Source organism: Aquarana catesbeiana, linkage group LG10 (assembly GCF_042186555.1).
Source record: "Aquarana catesbeiana isolate 2022-GZ linkage group LG10, ASM4218655v1, whole genome shotgun sequence".
NCBI classification, from domain to species: Eukaryota; Metazoa; Chordata; class Amphibia; order Anura; family Ranidae; genus Aquarana; species Aquarana catesbeiana.
Window position 1 is genome coordinate 256,320,509 of NC_133333.1, and position 24,042 is coordinate 256,344,550.

At 43.8% G+C, this 24,042-nt stretch overlaps 1 protein-coding gene across 5 annotated transcripts in view; it reads left to right on the forward strand.

Annotated features, from left to right (window-relative positions):
• The window catches only part of CHD5 (chromodomain helicase DNA binding protein 5), a 295,395-nt gene that overhangs the window by 259,800 nt on the left and 11,553 nt on the right, over nt 1–24,042 (forward strand). For all 5 annotated transcript variants that reach the window (XM_073603681.1, XM_073603682.1, XM_073603678.1 and 2 more), the window contains exons 32-38: nt 7,009–7,135; nt 7,265–7,351; nt 11,135–11,281; nt 12,801–12,909; nt 16,232–16,364; nt 20,686–20,881; nt 21,216–21,376. In XM_073603681.1, coding sequence (XP_073459782.1) covers nt 7,009–7,135; nt 7,265–7,351; nt 11,135–11,281; nt 12,801–12,909; nt 16,232–16,364; nt 20,686–20,881; nt 21,216–21,376 — 960 coding nt within the window. The remainder of the gene's footprint in view (nt 1–7,008; nt 7,136–7,264; nt 7,352–11,134; nt 11,282–12,800; nt 12,910–16,231; nt 16,365–20,685; nt 20,882–21,215; nt 21,377–24,042) is intronic.

Here is a 24,042-nt window from a genome sequence, read left to right on the forward strand (position 1 = left end):
GCAGCAGGATGAATTCTGAAGTGTTTTGGGGCAATATTATCTGCTCATATTCAGCAAAATGCTTCAGAACTCATTGGATGGCGCTTCACAGTGCAGATGGACAATGACCCGAAGCATACTGCGAAAGCAACCAAAGAGTTTTTTAAGAGAAAGAAGTAGAATGTTATGCAATGGCCAAGTCAATCACCTGACCTGAATCCGATTGAGCATGCATTTCACTTGCTGAAGACAAAACTGAAGGGAAAATGCCCCAGAAGAAGCAGGAACTGAAGACAGTTGCAGTAGAGGCCTGGCAGAGCATCACCAGGGATGAAACCCAGCGTCTGGTGATGTCTATGTGTTCCAGACTTCAGGCTGTAATTGACTGCAAAGGATTTGCAACCAAGTATTAAAAAGTGAAAGTTTGGATGATTGTTAATCTGTCCCATTACTTTTGGTCCCTTAAAAAGTAGAAGGCACATTTACAAACTGTTGTAATTCCTACACCGTTCACCTGATTTGGATGTAAATACCATTAAATTAAAGCTGAAAGTCTGCAGTTAAAGCACATCTTGTTTGTTTCGTTTTAAATCCATTGTGTTGGTGTATAGAGCTAAAAAGCCAAAATTAGAATTGTTTCGATGTCCCAATATTTATGGACCTGACTGTACACTCTTTCCTGGTTGGGTACAATAGCGGTGATCTTTCCTGGTTGGGTAGAATAGCGGCGATCTTTCCTGGTTGGGTAGAATAGCGGCGATCTTTCCTGGTTGGGTAGAATAGCGGTGATCTTTCCTGGTTGGGTACAATAGCGGCGATCTTTCCTGGTTGGGTAGAATGGCGGCGATCTTTCCTGGTTGGGTAGAATATCGGTGATCTTTCCTGGTTGGGTACAATAGCGGCGATCAAGATGACAGTTCTCCCCAGAATTTAGTATTATTTCCAATCTTGTGCTCTGCTCACCATATACCTTCTTCTATGGCTCTCTCCTAGGGAACGTAAAGTCATTTTAGGTCCCTCTCTGTCACAGTCCCTTCATCTTTGGGACAGAGTGTGCAAACTATACCCCTTGAAGTCACCACATACTCCGGTGGCCCCCCTCTTTACTAGAGCTGAACGATTAATTGTTAAAAAAATCGCAATCTCAATTCAACCCTCCTTAAGATCCGAATCGGCCATTTCCGCGATTCTATGTAAACAGTGCAGAGCCGAGCTGTCAAAAAAAAAAAAAACGACAAATGTTTATCAACATTCCTTAGATTTGAGAGATAGAGAAGAGATACAAAGTATCTTTTAGTTCTTTTAGATCAAAGGGAAGAACTCTCTGCCTAAGATTCCCTACGGCAAATCGCAGGACGCCCGTGTGTTCCCCGTGTGTTGTCCATCAGTTTCAATAGCACCCCAAATGTGACACAATTTTTCCCGCGATTTGTCAGGCAACAATTGTGGTAAAATCGCGCAAAAAGAATCGCAGGACACCTGTCGCCCAAAAAAAATACATGAGCTTCTTTTGGGCGGCGGGCATCCCGTGATTCTATTTGCATGATTTTACAGTGATTGTCGCCCACCATACGTCAAGATGTGAACGGAGCCTGAATGAGGGCAGTTTGACCACTTGATGAAGCCTATTTCTGGCACTTGTTGCTTACAAGTTAAAATCTGTATTTCTATATATATATATATATATATATATATATATATATATATATATATATATATATATATATATATATATAAATATATATATTTTTTTTTAGCAGAGACACTAGAGACTAAATTAGCGGTTGTTGCAATATTTTATGTCACACTGTATTTGTGCAGCGGTCTTTCAAATGCAATTTTTTTGGGAAAAAGTACACTTTAATTAATAAAAAAAAAAAAAACTAAACCGTAAAGTTAGCCCAGTTTTTTTTTTTTTTTTTTTTATAATTGTGAACGATGATGTTACGCCACAAGAATCGTGATCTTTATCCTAAGAACCAGGTGGATATATCTTCCAGGCCCTTCTACGAGATTTAGTGCCTACATGGCCTTCGGACACAGAGTATCTCAGAGTTTTATACTCTATTTTCATGCCAATTCAGCAAACTTTCCTACCAAACAGCCTGGGAGTCAGAGATGGGTCATAGAGGAGGATGAGTGGACCCAGTGGTCGACCATGGTGCACAGGGGGGAATTTTTAATACTTCCTTGGTGGAGGCGAATTACAAAGTGTTGTCCCGTTGGTATCTCATTCTGGTAAGGCCGGCTAAAATCTACTGATGCCTTGCCCTTTTATTTCAGAGGGTGCGGGCAGGAGGAATATGCTTCATGTCTGCCGGTCCTGCCCGAAGGTCCAGCGATTTTGAATTTGAATATTTAATCTTCTCTACTCAGTAACTGGGGTAAATACACTCAAAAACATTAAAGGAGTTGTAAAATCTTGTGTTTTTTTTACATGAATGCATTCAATGCATTAAGGCAAAAAGACCTTTTGTGCTGCAGCTGCCCCCCAGATCCCCCCCCCCTTTTCTTACCTGAACCTGATCGTTCTAGTGACGAGCACGAGCCCAGCACCTCCAGCCGCTGTCTCGGGTACTCATTGGATAGATTGATAGCAGCGGGAGCCATTGGCTCCCGCTGCTGTCAATCAAATCCAGTGACCCAGTGGCGGGGCCGAGTCTTGCTGTCTGTGTCAATGGATGTAGCAGCAGGTACCCGGGAGCGCGCCCGCACGGGTGCCCCCATGGAAATCGGCTCTCCGTGGGGGCACTCGCCGAAGAGGGGGAGCCAGGAGCGCCGATGGCCGCGATGTCCACCGAGAACCCTGCGAACAGGGGATCTGTCAAAGTAAACAGACTGATCCCCGTTCTGTCAGGGAGAGGAGAGAGATCTGCTGTTCCTAGTGATTAGGAACAGCGATGTCTCTACCCCCTGTCAGTACACTGCCCCCACAGTTAGAAACACTTCCCTAGGGACACACTTAACCCCTTGATCGCCCCCCAGTGTTAACCCTTTCCCTGCCAGTGACATTTACATAGTAATAGTGGCTATTTTTAGCTCCGATCGCTTTATAAATGTCACTGGTCCCAAAAAAAAAGTGTCCGAACTGTCCACCGCAATGTCGCAGTCCTGCTAAAAATCGCAGATGGCCGCCAATAGTAGTAAAAAAAATTATTTTAAAATTGCCATAAATATATCCCCTATTTTGTAGACGCTATAACTTTTGCTCAAACCAATCAATAGTGATTTTTTTTTTTTTTTTTACCAAAAATATATAGAATACATAATGGCCTAAACTGATGAAATTATTTATTTACTTATTTTTTTTTTTTGAAATGTTGAATATGTATTATAGCAAAAAGTAAAAAAATATAGTTAAAATATAGTTTTTGTTTTTTTTCAAAATTGTCAGTCTTTTTTTGTTTATAGCGATAAAGCAATAAGCAATAAAAAACGCAGAGGTGATCAAATACCACCAACAGAAAGCTCTATTTGGGGGAAAAAAGGACATCAATTTTGTTTGGGTGCAGTGTCGCACGACCGCGCAATTGTCAGTTAAAGCGACGCAGTGCCGTATCTCAAAAAATGGCCTGGTCCTTAAGGGGGCAAATCCTTCCGGGGCTGAAGTGGTTAAGACATCGTCATTTACTGGCCTGTCGGATGAAATCCCCAAACATCTCAGAACCCTTTACCTTTTTTATTTTCTTATTGGCCAAAATGTCCTACAATATGTAGGGTCTTGAAGTTGGCTGCTCTCTCCTGCAAGGAACCTTTCTTGATTCTTCACCAGGAAGGTGAAAACTGAAAGGTGGTTTCCTTATTTCCCCTCGTACAACAAATCGTGGCAGTAGGCCAACCGAAATAAAGAATTTAAAAAAAAAAGTGTGTGTTGGGGGGTAGAGGTGAGAACCCCATCACCTTTTACAAAACAAATGTAGAGGAGAACAAGGCCAGAGATGTGGCCTTCAAGAGGGGCCCTCCATCAGACTAGTGTACTCTTCAGAATCCAGAAAGTGGAACCACTAAGCCCAAGCATGCATGAATTTGGAGGGGTGGTCATTGGCTATGCTAATAAGTTCCTCCATCTCTGCAACTTTTCAGATGTGTCAGCAAGCTTTGGGGGGGAGTCAGTAGAGCTCCACCGCGCCGGGATACACATCCTGGTCTTCGTTCACCAAATCCATGGCTAATGACTTAAAATACTAATTTCCTAATTTCTGGGGATGGACGAGTGGTGAAGAAGAAATTGAGCCGGGGTAAAATCTAGAGTATAGGTAGTGACATTATACACTGGGGACGGAAAGTATTCAGACCCCCTTAAATTTTTCACTCTTTGTTATATTGCAGCCATTTGCTGAAGTTAATTTTTTTTTTCCTCATTAATGTACACACAGCACCCCATATTGACAGAAAAACACAGAATTGTTGACATTTTTGCAGATTTATTAAAAAAGAAAAACTGAAATATCACATGGTCCTAAGTATTCAGACCCTTTGCTGTGACACTCATATACAGTATATAACTCAGGTGCTGTCCATTTCTTCTGATCATCCTTGAGATGGTTCTACACCTTCATTTGAGTCCAGTTGTGTTTAATTATACTGATTGGACTTGATTAGGAAAGCCACACACCTGTCTATATAAGACCTTACAGCTCACAGTGCATGTCAGAGCAAATGAGAATCATGAGGTCAAAGGAACTGCCTGAAGAGCTCAGAGACAGAATTGTGGCAAGGCACAGATCTGGCCAAGGTTACAAAAAAATTTCTGCTGCACTTAAGGTTCCTAAGAGCACAGAGGACTCCATAATCCTTAAATGGAAGACATTTGGGACGACCAGAACCCTTCCTAGAGCTGGCCGTCCGGCCAAACTGAACTATCGGGGGAGAAGAGCCTTGGGGTAAAGAAGAACCTAAAGATCACTGTGGCTGAGCTCCAGAAATGCAGTCGGGAGATGGGAGAAAGTTGTAGAAAGTCAACCATCACTGCAGCCCTCCACCAGTTGGGGCTTTATGGCAGAGTGGCCCGACGGAAGCCTCTCCTCAGTGCAAGACACATGAAAGCCCGCATGGAGTTTGCTAAAAAACACATGAAGGACTCCAAGATGGTGAGAAATAAGATTCTTTGGTCTGATGAGACCAAGATAGAACTTTTTGGCCTTAATTCTAAGCGGTATGTGTGGAGAAAACCAGGCACTGCTCATCACCTGTCCAATACAGACCCAACAGTGAAGCATGGTGGTGGCAGCATCATGCTGTGGGGGTGTTTTTCAGCTGCAGGGACAGGACGACTGGTTGCAATCGAGGGAAAGATGAATGCGGCCAAGTACAGGGATATCCTGGATGAAAACCTTCTCCAGAGTGCTCAGGACCTCAGACTGGGCCGAAGGTTTACCTTCCAACAAGACAATGACCCTAAGTACACAGCTAAAATAACGAAGGAGTGGCTTCACAACAACTCCGTGACTGTTCTTGAATGGCCCAGCCAGAGCCCTGACTTAAACCCAATTGAGCGTCTCTGGAGAGACCTTAAAATGGCCGTCCACCAACGTTTACCATCCCCCCTGACAGAACTGGAGAGGATGGCAGAGGATCCCCAAATCCAGGTGTGAAAAAGATGTATCTTTCCCAAAAAGACTCATGGCTGTATTAGATCAAAAGGGGGCTTCTACTAAATACTGAGCAAAGGGTCTGAATACTTAGGACCATGTGATATTTCAGTTTTCCTTTTTTAATAAATCTGCAAAAATATAAACAATTTCTGTGTTTTTCTGTCAATATGGGGTGCTGTGTGTACAATATGGGGTGCTGTGTGTACAATATGGGGTGCTGTGTGTACAATATGGGGGGCTGTGTACAATATGGGGTGCCGTGTGTACAATATGGGGTGCCGTGTGTACAATATGGGGTGCCGTGTGTACAATATGGGGTGCAGTGTGTACAATATGGGGTGCAGTGTGTACAATATGGGGTGCTGTGTGTACAATATGGGGCGCTGTGTGTACAATATGGGGGGCTGTGTGTACAATATGGGGGGCTGTGTGTACAATATGGGGGGCTGTGTGTACAATATGGGGTGCCGTGTGTACAATATGGGGTGCCGTGTGTACAATATGGGGTGCCGTGTGTACAATATGGGGTGCCGTGTGTACAATATGGGGGGCTGTGTGTACAATATGGGGTGCTGTGTGTACAATATGGGGTGCTGTGTGTATAATATGGGGTGCTGTGTGTACAATATGGGGGGCTGTGTGTACAATATGGGGGGCTGTGTGTACAATATGGGATGCTGTGTGTACAATATGGGGTGCTGTGTGTACAATATGGGGTGCTGTGTGTACAATATGGGGTGCTGTGTGTACAATATGGGGTGATGTGTGTACAATATGGGGGGCTGTGTGTACAATATGGGGGGCTGTGTGTACAATATGGGGTGCTGTGTGTACAATATGAGGTGCTGTGTGTACAATATGGGGTGCTGTGTACAATATGGGGTGCTGTGTGTACAATATGGGGTGCCGTGTGTACAATATGGGGTGCCGTGTGTACAATATGGGGGGCCGTGTGTACAATATGGGGTGCCGTGTGTACAATATGGGGGGCTGTGTGTACAATATGGGGTGATGTGTGTACAATATGGGGTGCTGTGTGTACAATAATGAGGAAAAAAATTAACTGAAATGATTTTAGCAAATGGCTGCAATATAACAAAGAGTGAAAAATGTAAGGGGTCTGAATACTTTCCGTCCCCACTGTATATGATGATGTGGATCGCTACCCAATAGGGTTGAATAGACGGTCCACCATGTATGTAGTAGAGAAGAAAAGATTGATCGCACACTTGAATCCAAAAGATGCTTTTTTATTGTCATGAGTCAGACAAAATTGCAATGATGATCAGTTGACGCGTTTCACACGAAAAGAACCATGCTTGTTCACAACGTATTTAGTAGAGTGCCTGGCTCAGCATTTATGTATATATAATATTTTTTTTCTTTTTGTTAACCTAGTGACCGTTGTTTTAAGGTAATATGCCTTTTTTTTAAGCCGCCAACCAAACAGGAGAAGGAGGAACCTGAAGAAAAAAGTGAAAATGTAGAAGGAAAAGAGAAGCAAGTAAAAGATGGTGTTGAAGAAGAAGAGGAAAAGGACTCTACTGAGCAGACTCCTAAAGGCATGTATGAACATGGACAGACACCTCCATTATGGATCATTGAAATAAATCATAGTATATTGTTTTTTGTTTTTTTATCATGGCCAATCAGTTATACCATGTAAAGTTCACACTGATACTTTTTTGCAGCTGAAGCACTTCAAGAAGAGAAATCCTTGGAAAAATCAGGACTGAACAACGCTCAGACCAAAACAGAGGACAAGGAACCCAAGTCGGGTATGCCCAGCTGTCTTTACATCAAAATGGCATCAATGTTGACACCTTCTGCTTCCCTTTTTAGTACAGCAAAGCTCTACTGGGACTACAGTAATACCTTGTGTTTCAAGTAACGCGGTTTGCGAGCGTTTCGTAATACTAGCTATTATTTTTTTATTTAATCCTGACTCGGTTTGGGAGCGTTGTCTCTCTTAAGACGAGCAGGATTCAAGCCAATGGGGTGTGCAGTACTGCATTTGGCCACAGGTGCGGGGGCGCCAGTGACACTCTGAGCCACTTGGAAACACTCCGTTCCCGAGTGCATCTGAGCGGCTCTGAGTGGTCTCCAAGTGTTTCCGAGTGTCTCCAGCACCCCCCCCCCCCCCCCCACCGCTGGCCACATGCGGTACTGTATACAATAGCACCGTGGAACAAATTATCTGAGTTTCCATTGACTTCTATGGGGAAACTCGCTTTGATATACGAGTGCTTTGTATTACATTCTTCTGGAACAAATTATGCTCATAATCCAAGGTATTACTGTAAATGTAGACTGTCCTTGCTGAGCTCTCTAAAAATGCTTGTTACCAAGCTTTGATGTTGATCCAAGGGTTTACGGCCTGAGTCAGTGACCTTGATGGAGTATTGCAATATTAACCTTAGTAGCTGTATGCTTATTCCACCTTAGTGGCTCAGAGTATTGAGGTCAGGCAGCTAGCATTTTCGTTAAAAGAAATAGCAGTTTCATTTTAAAGCGGAGTTCCGGCAAATTTTTTTTTTTTTTTTTTATTGATCCTAGCATTATTACAAATGAAATACAAAAACAATTATACAATGATCATGATCAATTTTGCAAAAATATACATTTCTTACTCGAATATTTTCTGCCTCCGTTTGTGGCCGTTGCCATCATGATTGTGGGCATGTGAAGCCCAATCGTGATCTCTTTCTGGATTAGTTTTGGAGCGGTGCATGCTGGGCATGTGCGATTCACTGGCCGTAGCGCCGATTGTTTCTAAAGTTGCCATAAATACGCGCAGGGATCAGAGGAAAGTCCCGCCCCATTGTTATGGCAATATCACAGTACTGCCCACAGACTCATGGGAAATGTTGACACATTAAACACATGACAGATTAGGAGGACTTACATAGCAACAGGGCGATTCTGGTAAGTATAAGCCCGGGTTCACACTATAACGGGCTGCGGATCGCACAGGAGCGCTGTGCATCCCTGTTCCCCGTTTCAGGGACGAATCGGGGAGCCGATTCTATGCCTGAATTCGGCCCTGAAATGGAGCCAAAGACGCACAGCGTTTTTTGTGCAGTGCGCTCCGCAGCCGCCCCCGGAGATATGTGAACCGGCTCCATAGGGAGCCAGTCACATTCTCCTGCTATGCGAATTAGATGCGGGGAAATGCACATCTAATTCGCATAGGTGTGAACCCGGGCTCAAAAAAAATTTTCAGCTTAGAGGAGTCCGATTCTGAAAAAAAAAAAAATTTCAGGGTGGAACTCCGCTTTAAAGACAAACTCTAGGCAGATATAAAAGACACAAGTTCGTGCAGCTCTATAATCAATAATACATCAATCAGAGCCACCCGACCAAAGTGCTAAGTGCAAACTATGTAAACCTGTGCAAAAATACAAAACCGATTGTCCGCAGCTGCTGTACACTTCTAGTGAATCCACCTCACCATACAGCGTGATCATTATTTATACTTAGTGCAGCGCTGCTAATCTCTCACGTCATTAAATATCGATATCAAAAATATTATAAACCAATCATATTAAGTAATTAATAAATACAATTACATATAATAAATCATTCTCCTATTAAATATAGTTCATATGTAAATAAGTGGAAATAAATTTCTGTGAATCCTTGATTGTTGTGAATTCTAATTCATGTCCTCCAGCACTGTGCTCCCCACGTTCTCTGCAGACAATGCTAAAATGTGCAAAACCATCACCAGCCGCTATCCCCGCTCACCACAACAATGAGTCAGGTAGACTCAGATACAGTTTCTTTACTCTCGCTCCACTATGGTCTCACTTCTCCACATCCGACCTGCTACTCTGTGTCCGCTCTCAAATAAGCAGCCTCCCGGGAGAATCAAATGGATCGTGATAATCATCTCTCCTATACAAATCCCCGCTACTTCTCTCCTTCCTCCACTCCAGGAATACCGCTCGATATTTCCTCTTAGGATATGGCTCCAAAATGATGCAATAACAAGTAAGAGGATACATAGTGCTCTCCGTTGCAATATTTATTAAAATGCCCCAATAAAAACACTCTTGCAGGATATTCAATAAAAACTTGCTTAACACAGTTCTTATGCGTCCGCTCGCTCACCGCTGTGGCTGCGTGACATCACAGGATCGGCTCCTCCCCTCTACACGCGTATCGCCTCTCTGATTTGGCTTCCTCAGTAGATCAATAATCAAGGATTCACAGAAAATTACCGTATATATTCTCGAGTATAAGCCGAGTTTTTCAGCCCATATTTTTGGCTGAACAGAACCCCCCAGGCCCCCCACCCCCGGCTTATACTCGAGTGAGCCGTACCTTTCATTACTAAAACAGCATGTGTAACAGCATGTGTCTCCCGCTGTGTTATGCAGTCTGTTCGGCCGCCCATTGTAACAAAGCCCCGCCGCCCCACCTCCTCCTTGTCCGTGCTAGAGGAACATGGATACAATGCTGGTAAACTGTATCAGAGTTCCAGCTATCAGAGACGAGGAGGAGGCGGGGCTTTGTTACAATGGACGGCCGAACAGACTGCATAACACAGCAGTAGACACATGCTGTTTTAGTAATGAAAGGTACTGCTGCAGGTGGGCACAGTGACACTACAGATGGGCACAATTAGGCTGCAAATGGGCACAGTGAGGCTGCAGGTGGGCATTGTTTACCCAGTAGCTGCTGCATTTTCCCACCCTAGGCATATACTCGAGTCAATATGTTTCCCAGTTTTTTGTGGTAAAATTAGGTGAATTATATTCGGGTCGGCCTATACTCAAGTATATACGGTATTTTCACTTATTTACATATGAACTATATTTAATAGGAGAATGATTTATTATATGTAATTGTATTTATTAATTTCTTAATATGATTGGTCTATAATATTTAGCATTTTTGATATCAATATTTATTCACATGAGATTAGCAGCGCTACACTAATTCTAAATAATTATAAGGTAAGTACATGTTCTTTTTTTAAAGGAGACTTTACAATCACTTTAAAGTGGTGTTCCACCCAAAAAAAAAAAAAAAAACTACATGAAAAATCCTAAAAAAAAAATACAAAATAAATTTGGATATTTTTTTTTTTTTTTACTCACCTCTAAATGCCTGTTGCTAGGGGGTCCCTCGTAGTCTGCCTCTTCCAGTGCCTGGGCTGGTGACATCACTTCCCCCTCGGCACAGGAAGGGCTCAGCTCTGCTCCCTCCCTCCTGTCAATCATCTGGGACCCATTACAGGTCCCAGGTGACTGAGCGGCCAATCACGGCGTGCGGCGCCGCTCGTGCATGCGCAGTGGGTGCCAGGCTGTGAAGCCACAGCCCCGCGCCTACAGTTGCAATGCCGGAGCCGCTGAACGGAGGGGGAGACGAGCGGGGCTTCGATCCCCCCGCATCGCTGGACCCAGGGACAGGTAAGTGTCCAATTAAAAGTCAACAGCTGCAGTATTTTTAGCTGCTGACTTTTAATTTTTTTTTTTGACTGGACCCCCTGGGTGGAACTCCTCTTTAAATAACAAAATTGTGTCTGATTTATTTATTTTTTTTTTTTGTTACAGAAGAGGAAAACAAACCTGAGGAAAAAGAAGAATGCGTGAAGCAACAAAATGGAGAAAACTGTATAAAACAAGAAGATGAAAGCGGGAAACAAGAAGATGGCGGAAAATTTAAATTTATGTTTAACATTGCAGATGGCGGGTTCACAGGTAATGCATTTTATCTGGCGGTGTTTCTTTCAGTAATTGTGGGTTATCTTCTGTTATATTCTGGAGACTCTGGTTGTGTGATATGCCCACCGGAATGCCAAGTTATTTCCCCTGGCCACGGGCCATAACAGAGCCAAGTGATGGTGTCACACCTCCCCATAATATGGAATAAACAGGTAACCGGAGAGAAGAAGCAGAGCGACATCTTGTTTTATGGCCGCCTGGTAGGGGGCAGAGATGGGGAAAAGCTGGTTGGTAATTCTATACGTCGGTACCCACCTCAAGACTTCAATATTAGGATTGGGCAGGGTTGACCCCTTTGTGTGCTGCTGCTGAAAGTAGGTCAGGTCTAGAAGGTTCTTAAGAAAGGGGTGTTCTCTTACCCCTGAAACGGGTTCTCCCCCCTCTTTTAATTGTCAGGGTCTGTCTCGCTTCTTATTACTTCACCTGGGTACAAATCTCTTGTATTTATTTGTATCATTATCTGGCGGGAGTAACGTCCGCTGTATTTTTTTTTTATTTTTTTCTTCAAGGCCCCCTAGGTGGGTTGTGCCATAATGTATTAGTATGCGCAGTACATTATGGCAGACTTACCTGTCATTTGGTGTCCTCCCAGCACAACGCTGAGACCGATCCAGCGGGCCCCGGCGCTTCCATCTTCGCTCGGTTTCCTTCCAGGTCCCGTGCCTTCGACCACTTGCTAGGCCAGGCCGCAATGACGCCGCTCCCACGCATGCGCTAGGGGATGTCACATCACTGATCCAGGTCGTAAATGTTTGCTGAGCTACGCATGCGTGGCTCAGTGAACTTGGCAGCTGACAGGCAGAAGGATGCATTTATGACCGAAGAGACCAATAGGGTCTCTTCGGTCATAAATACCCTGCCTGTCAGAGGATTTTTAATACAAAGTTTTCTTCCTCTTTAACCACTTGCCGACCAGCAACGTGCCGGTACGTCACTGGACCTCAATTGGTTGTACTGGGATGATGCTTATTAGAAAAATGATGGTCGGTCAACTAGCTGCTGGAGTGCTTTTACAGGTGGGGACATGACCCCCTCTGCCACCCTCTACGATTTTATCAGGATCCTCCGTCCCAGCGGGACACCCGATAGACCAGCCGGTGCTTCCACAGGCTGGTCATAGAGGCAGACAAAGACCAGATCAGCTTTGTTCAGCTCTATGATATAGTAACCCGGAAGCTATGGCCTTACATCACTTCCAGTTTCCCTGGATGTAAACTCCACACCAAACTGGTCAAACCATGTCTTTATGGTGCTGGCTTTGTACACGGGGGGCACAGTCATGCTGGAACAGAAAAGGGTCGTCAAACTCTTACCACAAGGTGGGAAGACCCCAGTTGTCTACAGAACCTTTGTATGATGTGGCATTGACATATAGGTAGGTGTGATGGTCAGGTGTCCACAAACTTAATGTTATACAGTGTATGTTGGGAATTGAGGTTTTACCCCCCTCTGCCAAAAAATCCTTATGTGATCTGTATTTGTTTTTGTGTTTCAGAACTCCATACGTTATGGCAGAACGAAGAAAGAGCTGCCGTCTCTTCTGGCAAAATCTATGACATATGGCACAGGCGGCATGATTATTGGTTGCTTGCTGGAATTGTCACGTATCCTTTGAGGATGCAGAATGTAGTTCCTTCGTTGTAATGCAGTGGTCTCCATACTGAGGCCCGGGGGCCGAATGGGGCCTTTTCATTGCCTTTATCCGGCCCTCAGGGATTCCTCCTACTGATACGAGGCGCTATTCCTCCCACTGACACCAACAATAAGGCAATAATTCCTGTACTGACATTAACGATGGGGCACTATTCTTCACACTGACAGCAATGATGGTAAAACTATTCCTCCCCCTGACACCAATGATGCGTCACTATATCTCCCACTGATACCCAATGATGGGGCACTATTCCTCCCACTGATACCAATGATGGGGCACTATTCCTCCCACTGACACCAGTGATGGGGCACTATTCCTCCCACTGATACCAATGATGGGGCACTATTCCTCTCACTGACACTATTCTTAACACTGACCAGGGGCAGCCCATCCGTTAAGGGCGCACGGGCGCCGCCCCCTCTATCCACGCCACCCACCTATATGTATAATGGATAGGTTCATGCATAGCATGAATCTATCCACGGCGGCCGCTGCCACCCCCTATTTATGCATCCAGCCCCTTTCAGGACGTCAAGCGCCTGAATTACAGCGGCGAGGGGTGTTTTGTTTGAAGCACCTGATCAAAACCATAGGCTTCAAAATCGGGTAGACTCAATACTAAATATTTGCTTTTCTAACACTGAATCGCCTCTCCGCCAATCAGGAAGCGCGGGTCTGTTGCCCGTTTCTCGATTGGCTAAAAAGGTCAGGTGATCCTGATCCTGGAGGAGGACAGACACGGCAGAAGCCGCCGTGATCTCAGAAGAGAAGAGGACACAGGAGACGCTGCCAGATGCCCGCCGCAGCCTAGCCCCTGCCCGATGTGCCCGCCACCGATGGGGTAAGTGCCGGTGAACCGGCAGACAGTGGAGGGGTTGGATTGAGGTGGCGGGGGGGGGGCAGGCAAACAAAAAAACCACCAGCCGCCACTGATGCCAATGATGGTAAAACTATTCCACCCACTGATACCAACGATGGGGCACTATTCCTCCTAATGACACCAATGATGGGGCACTATTCCTCCCACTGACACCAACAATGGGAATATAATTTTTCCCACTGACACCAACAATGAGATGATGCCAAAGATTGGACATTTTCTCCTCCAATTGCCCATGGTCCAGCCCCCTCCTAAAGTCTGAAGCAAAGTAAACTGGCCCTTTCTATAGAAAGTTTGGAGACCCCTTCTGTAATGAAACTGCAGATGATCTTTGAGTATTTTCAGATGTTTAAATTGGTGTTTTTTTTATGGTTTCCAAGATGAAGGTATTACAAACAGCTTGTTGGATCTGAACAGAATGTAGGACAGCTGGTGGATTGTAGTCCGACTTTCAGATACCTTAGCCGGTCCCCCTTTGCTTAATAAGGATTTTTTAGTAACGTAAAGTGTCATAATAAATACATTGCTGACATGTCACAATATACAGTGGCAGAATTACACAGAAAATGATTAACCACTTGCTTACCGGGCACTTTTACCCCCTTCTTGCCCAGACCAATTTTCAGCTTTCAGCGCTGTCACACTTTGAATGACAACTATGCGGTCATGTAACACTGTAACCACGTGAAATTTGTATCATTTTCTTCACACAAATAGAGCTTTTTTTGGTGGTATTTAATCACCACTGGGTTCTTGATTTTTTTTTTTGCTAAACAAAGACCGAAAATGTTGAAAAATTGTTATAAAATTTTGCAAACAGCTAATGTTTCTCCATTGATGTGCTCTGATGAGACTGGCATTGATGGGCACTGATTGGTGGCACTGATGAGGCGGAAGTGCTGGGCACTGATCACTAGGCACTGATGAGGCTGCACTGATAGGTGGCACTGAAGGGCACTGGTAGGCAGCACTGAAGGGCACCGGTAGGCGGCACTGATGGGCACCGGTAGGCGGCACTGATGGGCACCGGTAGGCGGCACTGATGGGCACCGGTAGGCGGCACTGATGGGCACCGGTAGGCGGCACTGATGGGCACCGGTAGGCGGCACTGATGGGCACCGGTAGGCGGCACTGATGGGCACCGGTAGGCGGCACTGATAGACAGCACTGATGATGAGACACTGATTGGCAGCAATGATGGGCACTGATAGTGGGCACTGCTTAGCAGTATTGATGGACACTGGTAGGTGGCACTGGAGGGCACTGCTTAGCAATAGTGTCTGTCAGTGTGCGGGACTGATGTCCCTTTTACATGAGCCGGTAATCGTCTTAAAGGCCGATTACCAGCTTATGTTTACATCACATGATCAGCTGTCATTGGCTGACAGCTGATCACATGGTAAAGAGCCGGGATCCGCCCTTTATTCCGATCTGTGATCAGCCAAGTCCCAAGGTTGCAGGGGGTGCGCGAGCACGGGAGGACGCGCGTGAACGTCCTTCCGGCAATTTAAGCCCGCGATGTGGTCAGCTATAGCACGGCCTTCAAGTGGTTTAATAATTATTAATTATTATTAAATTATTATTATTATTATTAATTATTCCATTTAATATAATTATTGAATATTTTTAATAAAAATATACATTTTTATTCAAATAAGTTTTATTAATCCAGTCAATATAATAAAAAAAAAAATTATATAAGTTTTATTAATCCAGTCAATATAATAAAAATTATTTTATTATATACATTTTTATTTATATACTTACTTTTACATATTTACTTTTATATATTGTTTTTTACTTTTTTTTTACTTTTATATAATTTTTATTATTATTAATAATAATAATAATAATAATAATATTATATAAAGTATTATTATACATCTGATGAGCACAGAAAACCAGACACCCCTCCATCAACAAAAAACTTTTAGGTACAAATTGTTAGAAGGTGAGGATATCCCCCAAATCTCAATGATCCGCCAGCTGTCATCTTGTGTGTTTTTTGTTTTGATTGGAGCTTTTCTTTAAATGCCTAAAGCATTTTAATTATTTTGGCTCAATGGGATTCCCGCTGCACCATCTACACCATAATAACCCCTGAAATCACTTTTAGCCATAATGACCTTTTCATTACTGTCAGCGTGAGGCTCCTCTGTGTTCCTCAGGACTCGTGTAACCCAGCGGGGCGTCGATCCTTGCTCTTTATTTATTGGTAATTAAAGGTTAACTCGCCCCCCGGGGGGAGGAGATGTATTTATTATCGCATGGCCTTCTCTCCAGATAATCCCTCCTTTGTTTGCAGATTAATTGTTGACTTGGCACACGCAGGGTATCATCGCTAATAATTGTCCGTCCAGCAGTTGTCATCCTTCATTGCTATCCCCTACAGACACGGCTACGCCCGCTGGCAGGATATACAAAACGACCCTTGCTACTTAATATTAAATGAGCCTTTTAAATCTGAGATACACAAAGGAAACTACCTGGAAATGAAGAATAAATTTCTGGCTCGAAGATTTAAGGTAATAGTGATTAATGTTGAGTTGTGCAAGTGGCGAAGTATTATGGGGGTGATAAATACATCCAAGTGGGACCTGTCAATTGTCCTGTCAGGATTGATACATAAAGGATAATAGAAGGTAGAAAACGCATTCCTATACTGGAAAAAAAATGTGGTTCAAAGCTCCCCCCTATCCTGTTGTTTGGTCATGTGATTTCTGCTGAAAGGGAATTGTCGGCTTTCAGACTGACAACCCTACCCATTAGCAGAGGTCACATGACTATGTGTCTAGCCCTTTACACATGCGGACAGCACTAAAGGAACAAGACCTGGACAGCCGCACACCGGAATGGATAAATCCGTCTATGAGTAAGCACTTGGTGTAAGTGTGAAACGCGTCAGCTATTTTTGTACCACCCCACAGTCGTGTTTTGTGTACCCCACTATCCTGTATTTTGAATAAAAAAGACGGATTTATCCATTCCGGTGTGCGGCTGTCCAGGTCTTCTTGTTCTCTTCTACTTGCATCAGCATTTAGCCAACACCTGGGGCTCTTCTCTTCCTGGAGGTAATGAGACACAAGCACTCTGGTTTAAGCCCCTCTTTAAACGGAGGATTCCACATCAGCACTAAAGGTAACCTGGAGCAGCAATAGAAGTAGACCTGTCTACTACTCTTTATATGTCCATAGCAGACTGTTCATATAAATGTATGATCTCATTTGAGTATAGTATAGTATAGTATCTCCACCAGGGGAGTATTATCTTGGTGATACACATGGACCATCACCTATTTTTTAATCTATTATTATTTCTGTCATGTATTGTGTATCAATAAACTTTTGTATCAATTTCTTTACTTGATTGCTCATATATTTGAATTATCTTCATTGTATTGTACCGAGATAGTCCAACTGCCCCTTAGTCCCTTGGTGAGCACCTGGCTGGGGACCAGACTCCCAACCCCTTTATCTCTACATTTGAGTATAGGTCTACTTTAACCACTTACGTGCCATTGTCCGTTTTTTTTTTAACAGCAGATCGCTGGCCCCTAACCACTTCAATACCGAACACTTTCACCCTCTTCCTGCCCAGGCCAATTTTCAGCTCTCAGAGCTGTCACATTTTGAATGACAATTGCGTGGTCAGACAACACTGTACCCAATTTAGACGTGTAACTTTTTTTTTTTGAGACAATAGAGCTTTCTTTTGGTGGTATTTAATCGGAACTGGGTTTTTTATTTGTTGCTAAACAAACAAAAAAAGACCGAACATTTTGAAAGAAAAAAACTTTTTTCTTAGCTTCAGTTATAAAATTTTGCAAATAAATAATTTTTTTCTTCAGTGATGTGCACTGACGAGGCTGCACTGATAGTACTGATAGGCTGCACTGATGGGCACTGATAAGCTGCACTGATGGGCACTGATAAGCTGCACTGATGGGCACTGATAGGCTGCACTGATGGGCACTTATAGGCTGCACTGATGGGCACTGATAAGCTGCACTGATGGGCACTGATAAGCTGTACTGATGGGCACTGATAAGCTGCAACGATGGGCACTGATGTGGCAGCACTGATGGGCACTGATGTTGCGGCACTGATGGGCACTGATAAGCTGTACTGATGGGCACTGATAAGCTGCACCGATGGGCACTGATGTGGCGGCACTGATGGGCACTGATAAGCTGTACTGATGGGCACTGACGCGGTAGCACTGATAACCTGCACTGATGTGGCGGCACTTATGGGCAATGATAAGCTGTACTGATGTGGTGGCACTGATGAGCACTGATAAGCTGTACTGATGGGGCACTGACGCGGTAGCACTGATAACCTGCACTGATGGTCATTGATAACCTGCACTGGTAAAGGGCCTCTGTGATAGGCCTCTTACCATGATCTGTGTTCAAAGGACACAGTGGTCACAGAGCACGCACGTGGGAGAACGTCCATGAACATCTTGGAGAGCCGCGCTGTAGCCATTTTTCGGCTATGGTGTGGTGGGGAAGCAATTAATTTATGCAAGATATCCAAACAAGAAAACTCGCTGCTCCAGGTGAGATTAGATGCCTGATGATCTGGACAGGTGCTCGCCTCCGCGTGAGGTCAATAATAGAGAAAATGTCCGCACTCCGTCCTCGATCAAAACCAGCTTTCTGTCTTTTGTCAACACTTGGGATGTTCTGAATCTAAAATAAAAATACATTTTTGATCGAGGGCGGAGTGTGGCTATTCCTTCTATTATTAATTAATTTATGCAGTGCCTTTTATGAATGGCGATGGATAAATAGCCATCGGATGGCCAAACTGCCAGGTATATTAGACAGCTGGGGACACGGAGACACTGTACCCAGCTGATCCGAGGGGCTGGGTACCATGCGATTGGTCATCACAGCTATCACATGGCATTGTTTACAGTGCTGATCTCTCCCCTTCCCTTTACAACCGAGGAGGGAGAGAGATAAGTACTTATGAATGGGTACAGAATAAATGGACCAGCAAGACCAATGCAAGGTTTCTCAACCAGGGTTCCGTAAAACTCTAGGGTTCTGCCAAAGTTTGCTAGGTGGGATGCTGGAGGTGGGGATATTGGCCTGATACTGATGAGCACTTTTCACCCAAGCAAGATTTTTGGTCTATGCCCTTACTTTAAGGTTTATACATCTATCGTTTTGGGTGATTGTTTTGCATTTGGTGTTTTTCCCATTGGTTATCGCATGTCTGCGACAGTAATTTATAAACAATCAAATCAGTCATCATACCGTTCCTCAATGGCTAAAGACCCCCTTCCCCCTTTGGGGTGTTTTCTCCCCTCCCTCCTCTCTTCCCGCCTTTCATTCAATTTGAATATTTCAAGTTCAGCCCACCCTTCTCTCCTCTAGATTGAGATTTGGGCTATACACATCTCTGTCACGGACGTTCTCGCACTGCTTTTGGGTCCCTCTCCTCCCATTTTTGCTCCCCCCTTTTTGATCTCCGTTGTTGTTCGGCCATTCCTGTCTTTGCCCTCTTGGGGCACCGTGGAGTTCAGTGCAGCCATTTTTTCCTTTCGTGTTTAGCCTTTTACCCCATGTCTTTATAATCCAAAATACCTGTTTCCACTTAAATGATAATCTAAACTCTTTTACCACTTGATCCCGATGAAGAGGAATGATGCATAATCTTGAAACGCGTAGAGTTTCACTCTGTGCATTTGCAGTAGAGTGATGTAAACTAAGTGTTTTTTTTTATGATCTCATGTGGTAATACTATATTGAATTTGTTTATTTGTGATACAAACTTTCCATGTATCTATCTCTTTTTAAATTTTGTATTATTAATACACTTAAATGATATCATAAACTTTGTAACAACAGTGGGGAAAGAGTAGGGGGATTATAGCAGTGCCAGGATTTTGAATACTATAAAGTAACACACAAGCATTAAAAATATAATATTTTATTAACAAACAGCTTAAAAGAAGGGTATACAAAAAAAGTATACGCAACAAGGGTGTAAACAAACAAAGGGGGGATATACAGAACCAGCAAATACAGCAATAATGCAAGAACCAGCCAGTGGTATGACGGCAGGTCTTGTTAACAGGTACTATGTTCCTACATGTTTCGCCAACATTGGCTTTCTCAGGGAAAGATGGTTATACCTGTATTAATTTCATAGAAAAAAAAAAAAAAAAAAAAAACCCTCTTTTCTAGATATCATAAACTCTTTTACCACTTTCTCCTGATAAAGAGGAATGACGCATAATCTTGAAACGCGTAGAGTTTCACTCTGTACATTTGCACTAGAGTGATGTAAACTATGTTTTTTTTCATGATCTCATGTGGTAATACTATATTGAATTTATTTGTGATAAAACTTTCCATGTATCTATCTCTTTTTAAATTTTGCATTATTAAACTTATATAAATTTTATATCTCTCTTGTGTGCATACGCAATTTTTGGAGTCATCACCCTTTAAAGTCCCGCCAGAGGGTTCTTGTTTTGCTATTTGTATACTTTTTTTTGATTTCTCCAATTCCCCACTAGAATCGAGCTATTCTATATATAAGTTTGCTAGGGGGTTCCTTGAGCAATGACCAATTTTTGGCTCTCAGATAAGTTTTTCACTGACACCAATTATCTTTCTTGGTTCTCTGTACAGGGGAAGCTCTTCCTAAGGACCACAAGTGTGAGGAGCATTCTTCCCACTGACCATCACACTAATGTATCATGGGTTGTAGATCTAGTCATTATTTAGAAGGGGTTCCCTGAGACTTGAAAGTCATTTTAAGGGTTCCTCTGTGTTGAAAAGGTGTTGAGAAAGCGCGTTCTAATGGAACATTTTGTGTTTTCTTGTAGCTTCTGGAACAAGCGCTTGTGATTGAAGAACAGCTGAGAAGAGCCGCCTATCTCAATATGACCCAGGACCCCAACCACCCAGCCATGGCGCTGAACGCCCGACTGGCCGAAGTGGAGTGCCTTGCTGAGAGCCATCAGCATCTCTCCAAAGAGTCTCTGGCAGGGAACAAGCCTGCTAACGCCGTCCTACACAAAGGTCAGCGACACTTAACATGCCTCTGGCAGATTCATCCCACCCAAAAAAAAGCACCTAATCCAGCATCACTTTAGATATGACAGGGACCCTTAGATATGACAGGGACCCTTAGATGTGACGGGACCCTGGCTGGTGCAAGTGACATTGCAGCTAGTGGCCCCATTTCCCTACAGTAGAGAATTGGGGGGGGGGGGGGGGGGGGGGGGCTCCTAAGCATGAAAGATCACCTTGATTTGCTTGACGTTTGTTGATCTGCAGCAAAACAGGGTAATAGATATATCTGATCAAGTCATTTTTTTTTTTTTTTTTTTTTTGGTTTGTAACTTGTGGACAGTGCTGAACCAGCTGGAAGAGCTGCTGAGTGACATGAAGGCCGATGTGACCCGTTTGCCCTCCATGCTGTCCCGGATACCCCCGGTGGCAGCCCGTCTACAGATGTCCGAGCGCAGTATTCTCAGCCGGCTGACCAACCGAGGAGGAGAAGCCACAGTCCAGGTTAGAACCTCCCAAGTCTGTAAACTTATATGGATCAATCACTTAAAGTATTAATAGACCCACAACAGTAAAATCAGTCTGTATGTGCAGTAAAGCGTGCTTGTTATACTCACTGTGAAACCTAAGGGGTTAATCCTCCGCATTCTGTAAAAAGGCTGTTTGATCCTGTCTTCTCTAATTTTCCCCTTCATCCACAGTCCCTAAACCATATTCTGGTATAACAGAGCTATGGGGGCACTCTGCACATGCTCAGTTTGGTGTGTATTGCTAAAGGGTTTTTTTTTTTTTGTTTTTTTTTTTTTTTGGGGGGAGGGTGCATGTGATCGGCACAGGGCCAATCAGCACTGTCTAGACAGAGGGTCAGGGGTCCTGCAGCCTCATAGGACAATCAGGGGAGAATGAAAACTCCTCCCTCAAGCTTTGACCAGTGCTCTGCTGAACACTGATAGAAGTTACATTGGTCCAGGCTGAACTAGTGGAACTATGTATGAAATATCCATCCCTCATTAACCACTTCAGCTCCAGAAGATTTTTTTCCCCCCTTCATGACCAGGCCATTTTTTTGCGATACGGAACTACGTTACTTTAAAGTGGTTGTATACCAATTTTTATTTTTTTTTATTTTTACCTACAGGTAAGCCTATAATAAGGCTTACCTGTAGGTAAAATTAATATCTCCTAGAAGGTGAATATCTCCTAGGAGATATTCACTTTGCATGCAGCCGCTGACGTCAGCAGCGCATGCGCTGTAAACACCCAGCTGAAGGTCCGGCAGACGCTGCCGGACCTCGCCGGGAGGAAGACTCCCACGTGTGGGAGTGACGTCATTGCAGCTCCAGCCACTCGCAGCGCCAGAGCCGTGAACCCGGAAGACACGCCGAGGGCGAAATGTCAGCTCCCTTGGCGTGGGACCGGCCTGCGATACGGGGACCACGTTCTCAGGTAAGGATTTCATAATGAGCTAGTATATGGTGCATACTAGCTCATTATGCCTTTGCCTTACAGGGTTGTTTTTTTTTTCCGGGTATACAACCGCTTAACCACTTCAATACAGGGCACTTATACATCTTCCTGCCCAGACCAATTTTCAGCTTTCAGCGCTGTTGTAGTTTGAATGACAATTGCGCGGTCATGCTACGCTGTACCCAAACTAAATTTTTATCATTTTGTTCCCACAAATAGAGATTTCTTGTGGTGGTATTTGATAACCTCTGCGGTTTTTAAGTTTTGCTAAACAAATATAAAAAGACCAAAAATTAATAAAAAAAAATAAAAGTTTTGCTGTTGTTTCTGTTAAAAAAAAATTGTAAATAAGTATGTTTTCTCTTTCCCCGATGGGCACTGATAAGGCGGCACTGACAGGCACTGATAGGGCGGCACTGATGAGGTGGCACCAATGAGCGGGCACTGACGATGGGCACTGATATGCGGCACTGATGGGTGGCACTGATGTGCAGCACTGATGGGCATTGATAGGCGGCACTGATGGACACTCATGGGTGGCACTGATAGGCAACACTGATGGGCACTTAAAGGCTGCAAAGATGGGTTCTTATGGGTGGCACTGATAGGCATCCCTGGTGGCACTGGCAGTGGTAGGCATTGTGAGTGGGCATTGATTGGCAGCTGTCTGGGCACATATTAGTATTTCCATGGGGGTCTAGGGGGGGCATACCTGGTGGTCCAGTGTGAATGGCCATCCTGGTGGTCCTAGGTGGGATCCGAGGGGGGCCCCCCCTGTCCGGAGAGCAGCCGATCGGCTTTCCTCTACTCACGTCTGTCAGACACCAGTGAGGAAAAGCCAATCACCGGCTCTTCCTATTTACATCGTGATCAGCCGTGATTGGACACGGCTGATCACGTGGTAAAGAGTCTCCGTCAGAGACTCTTTACCTAGATCGGAGTTGCGGTGTGTCAGATTGACACAACCCAACAACGATCGCCGCGATGCGCGCCCCCGGGGGCGCGCAGCGGCTTAATATCCTGATCACATCATATGACGTCCGGTCAGGATATTGAAACCACTTTGCAAATCATTTTGCTATATGGCGGGCGGCAAGTGGTTAAACTGACGCAACACTGTACAGAAATGCAATTTGTATCATTTTTTTTCCCCACAAATAGCGCTTTCTTTTGGTGGTATTTGATCACCTCTGCGGATTTTTTTTTTTTTGCAATATTAACGAAAGAAGACCTAAAATTTTGGAAATTAAAATTATATATTTTATTTTTACTTTTTGCTATAAAACATATTCATTAAAAAAAAAAAATCTAATTTCTTCATAAAGTTTGGCCAAAATATACTCTGCTACATATTTTTGATTTAAAAAAATTCCTGATAGTATCTAATGATTGGTTCGAGTGAAAGTTATAGTGCCTACAAAACTATGGTATATATTCTGATATATATGTATATATATGTATATATATGTGTGTGTGTGTGTGTATATATATATATATATATATATATATATATATATATATATATATATATATATATTATAAAAAAAAAATATTTTTTTTTTTCTTCAAGGCCCCCTAGGTGGGTTGTGCCATAATGTACTAGTATGCACAGTACATTATGGCAGACTTGCCTGTCATTTGGTGTCCTCCCAGCACAGCGTAGGGACCGATCCAGCGGGCCCCGGCGCTTCCATCTTCGCCCG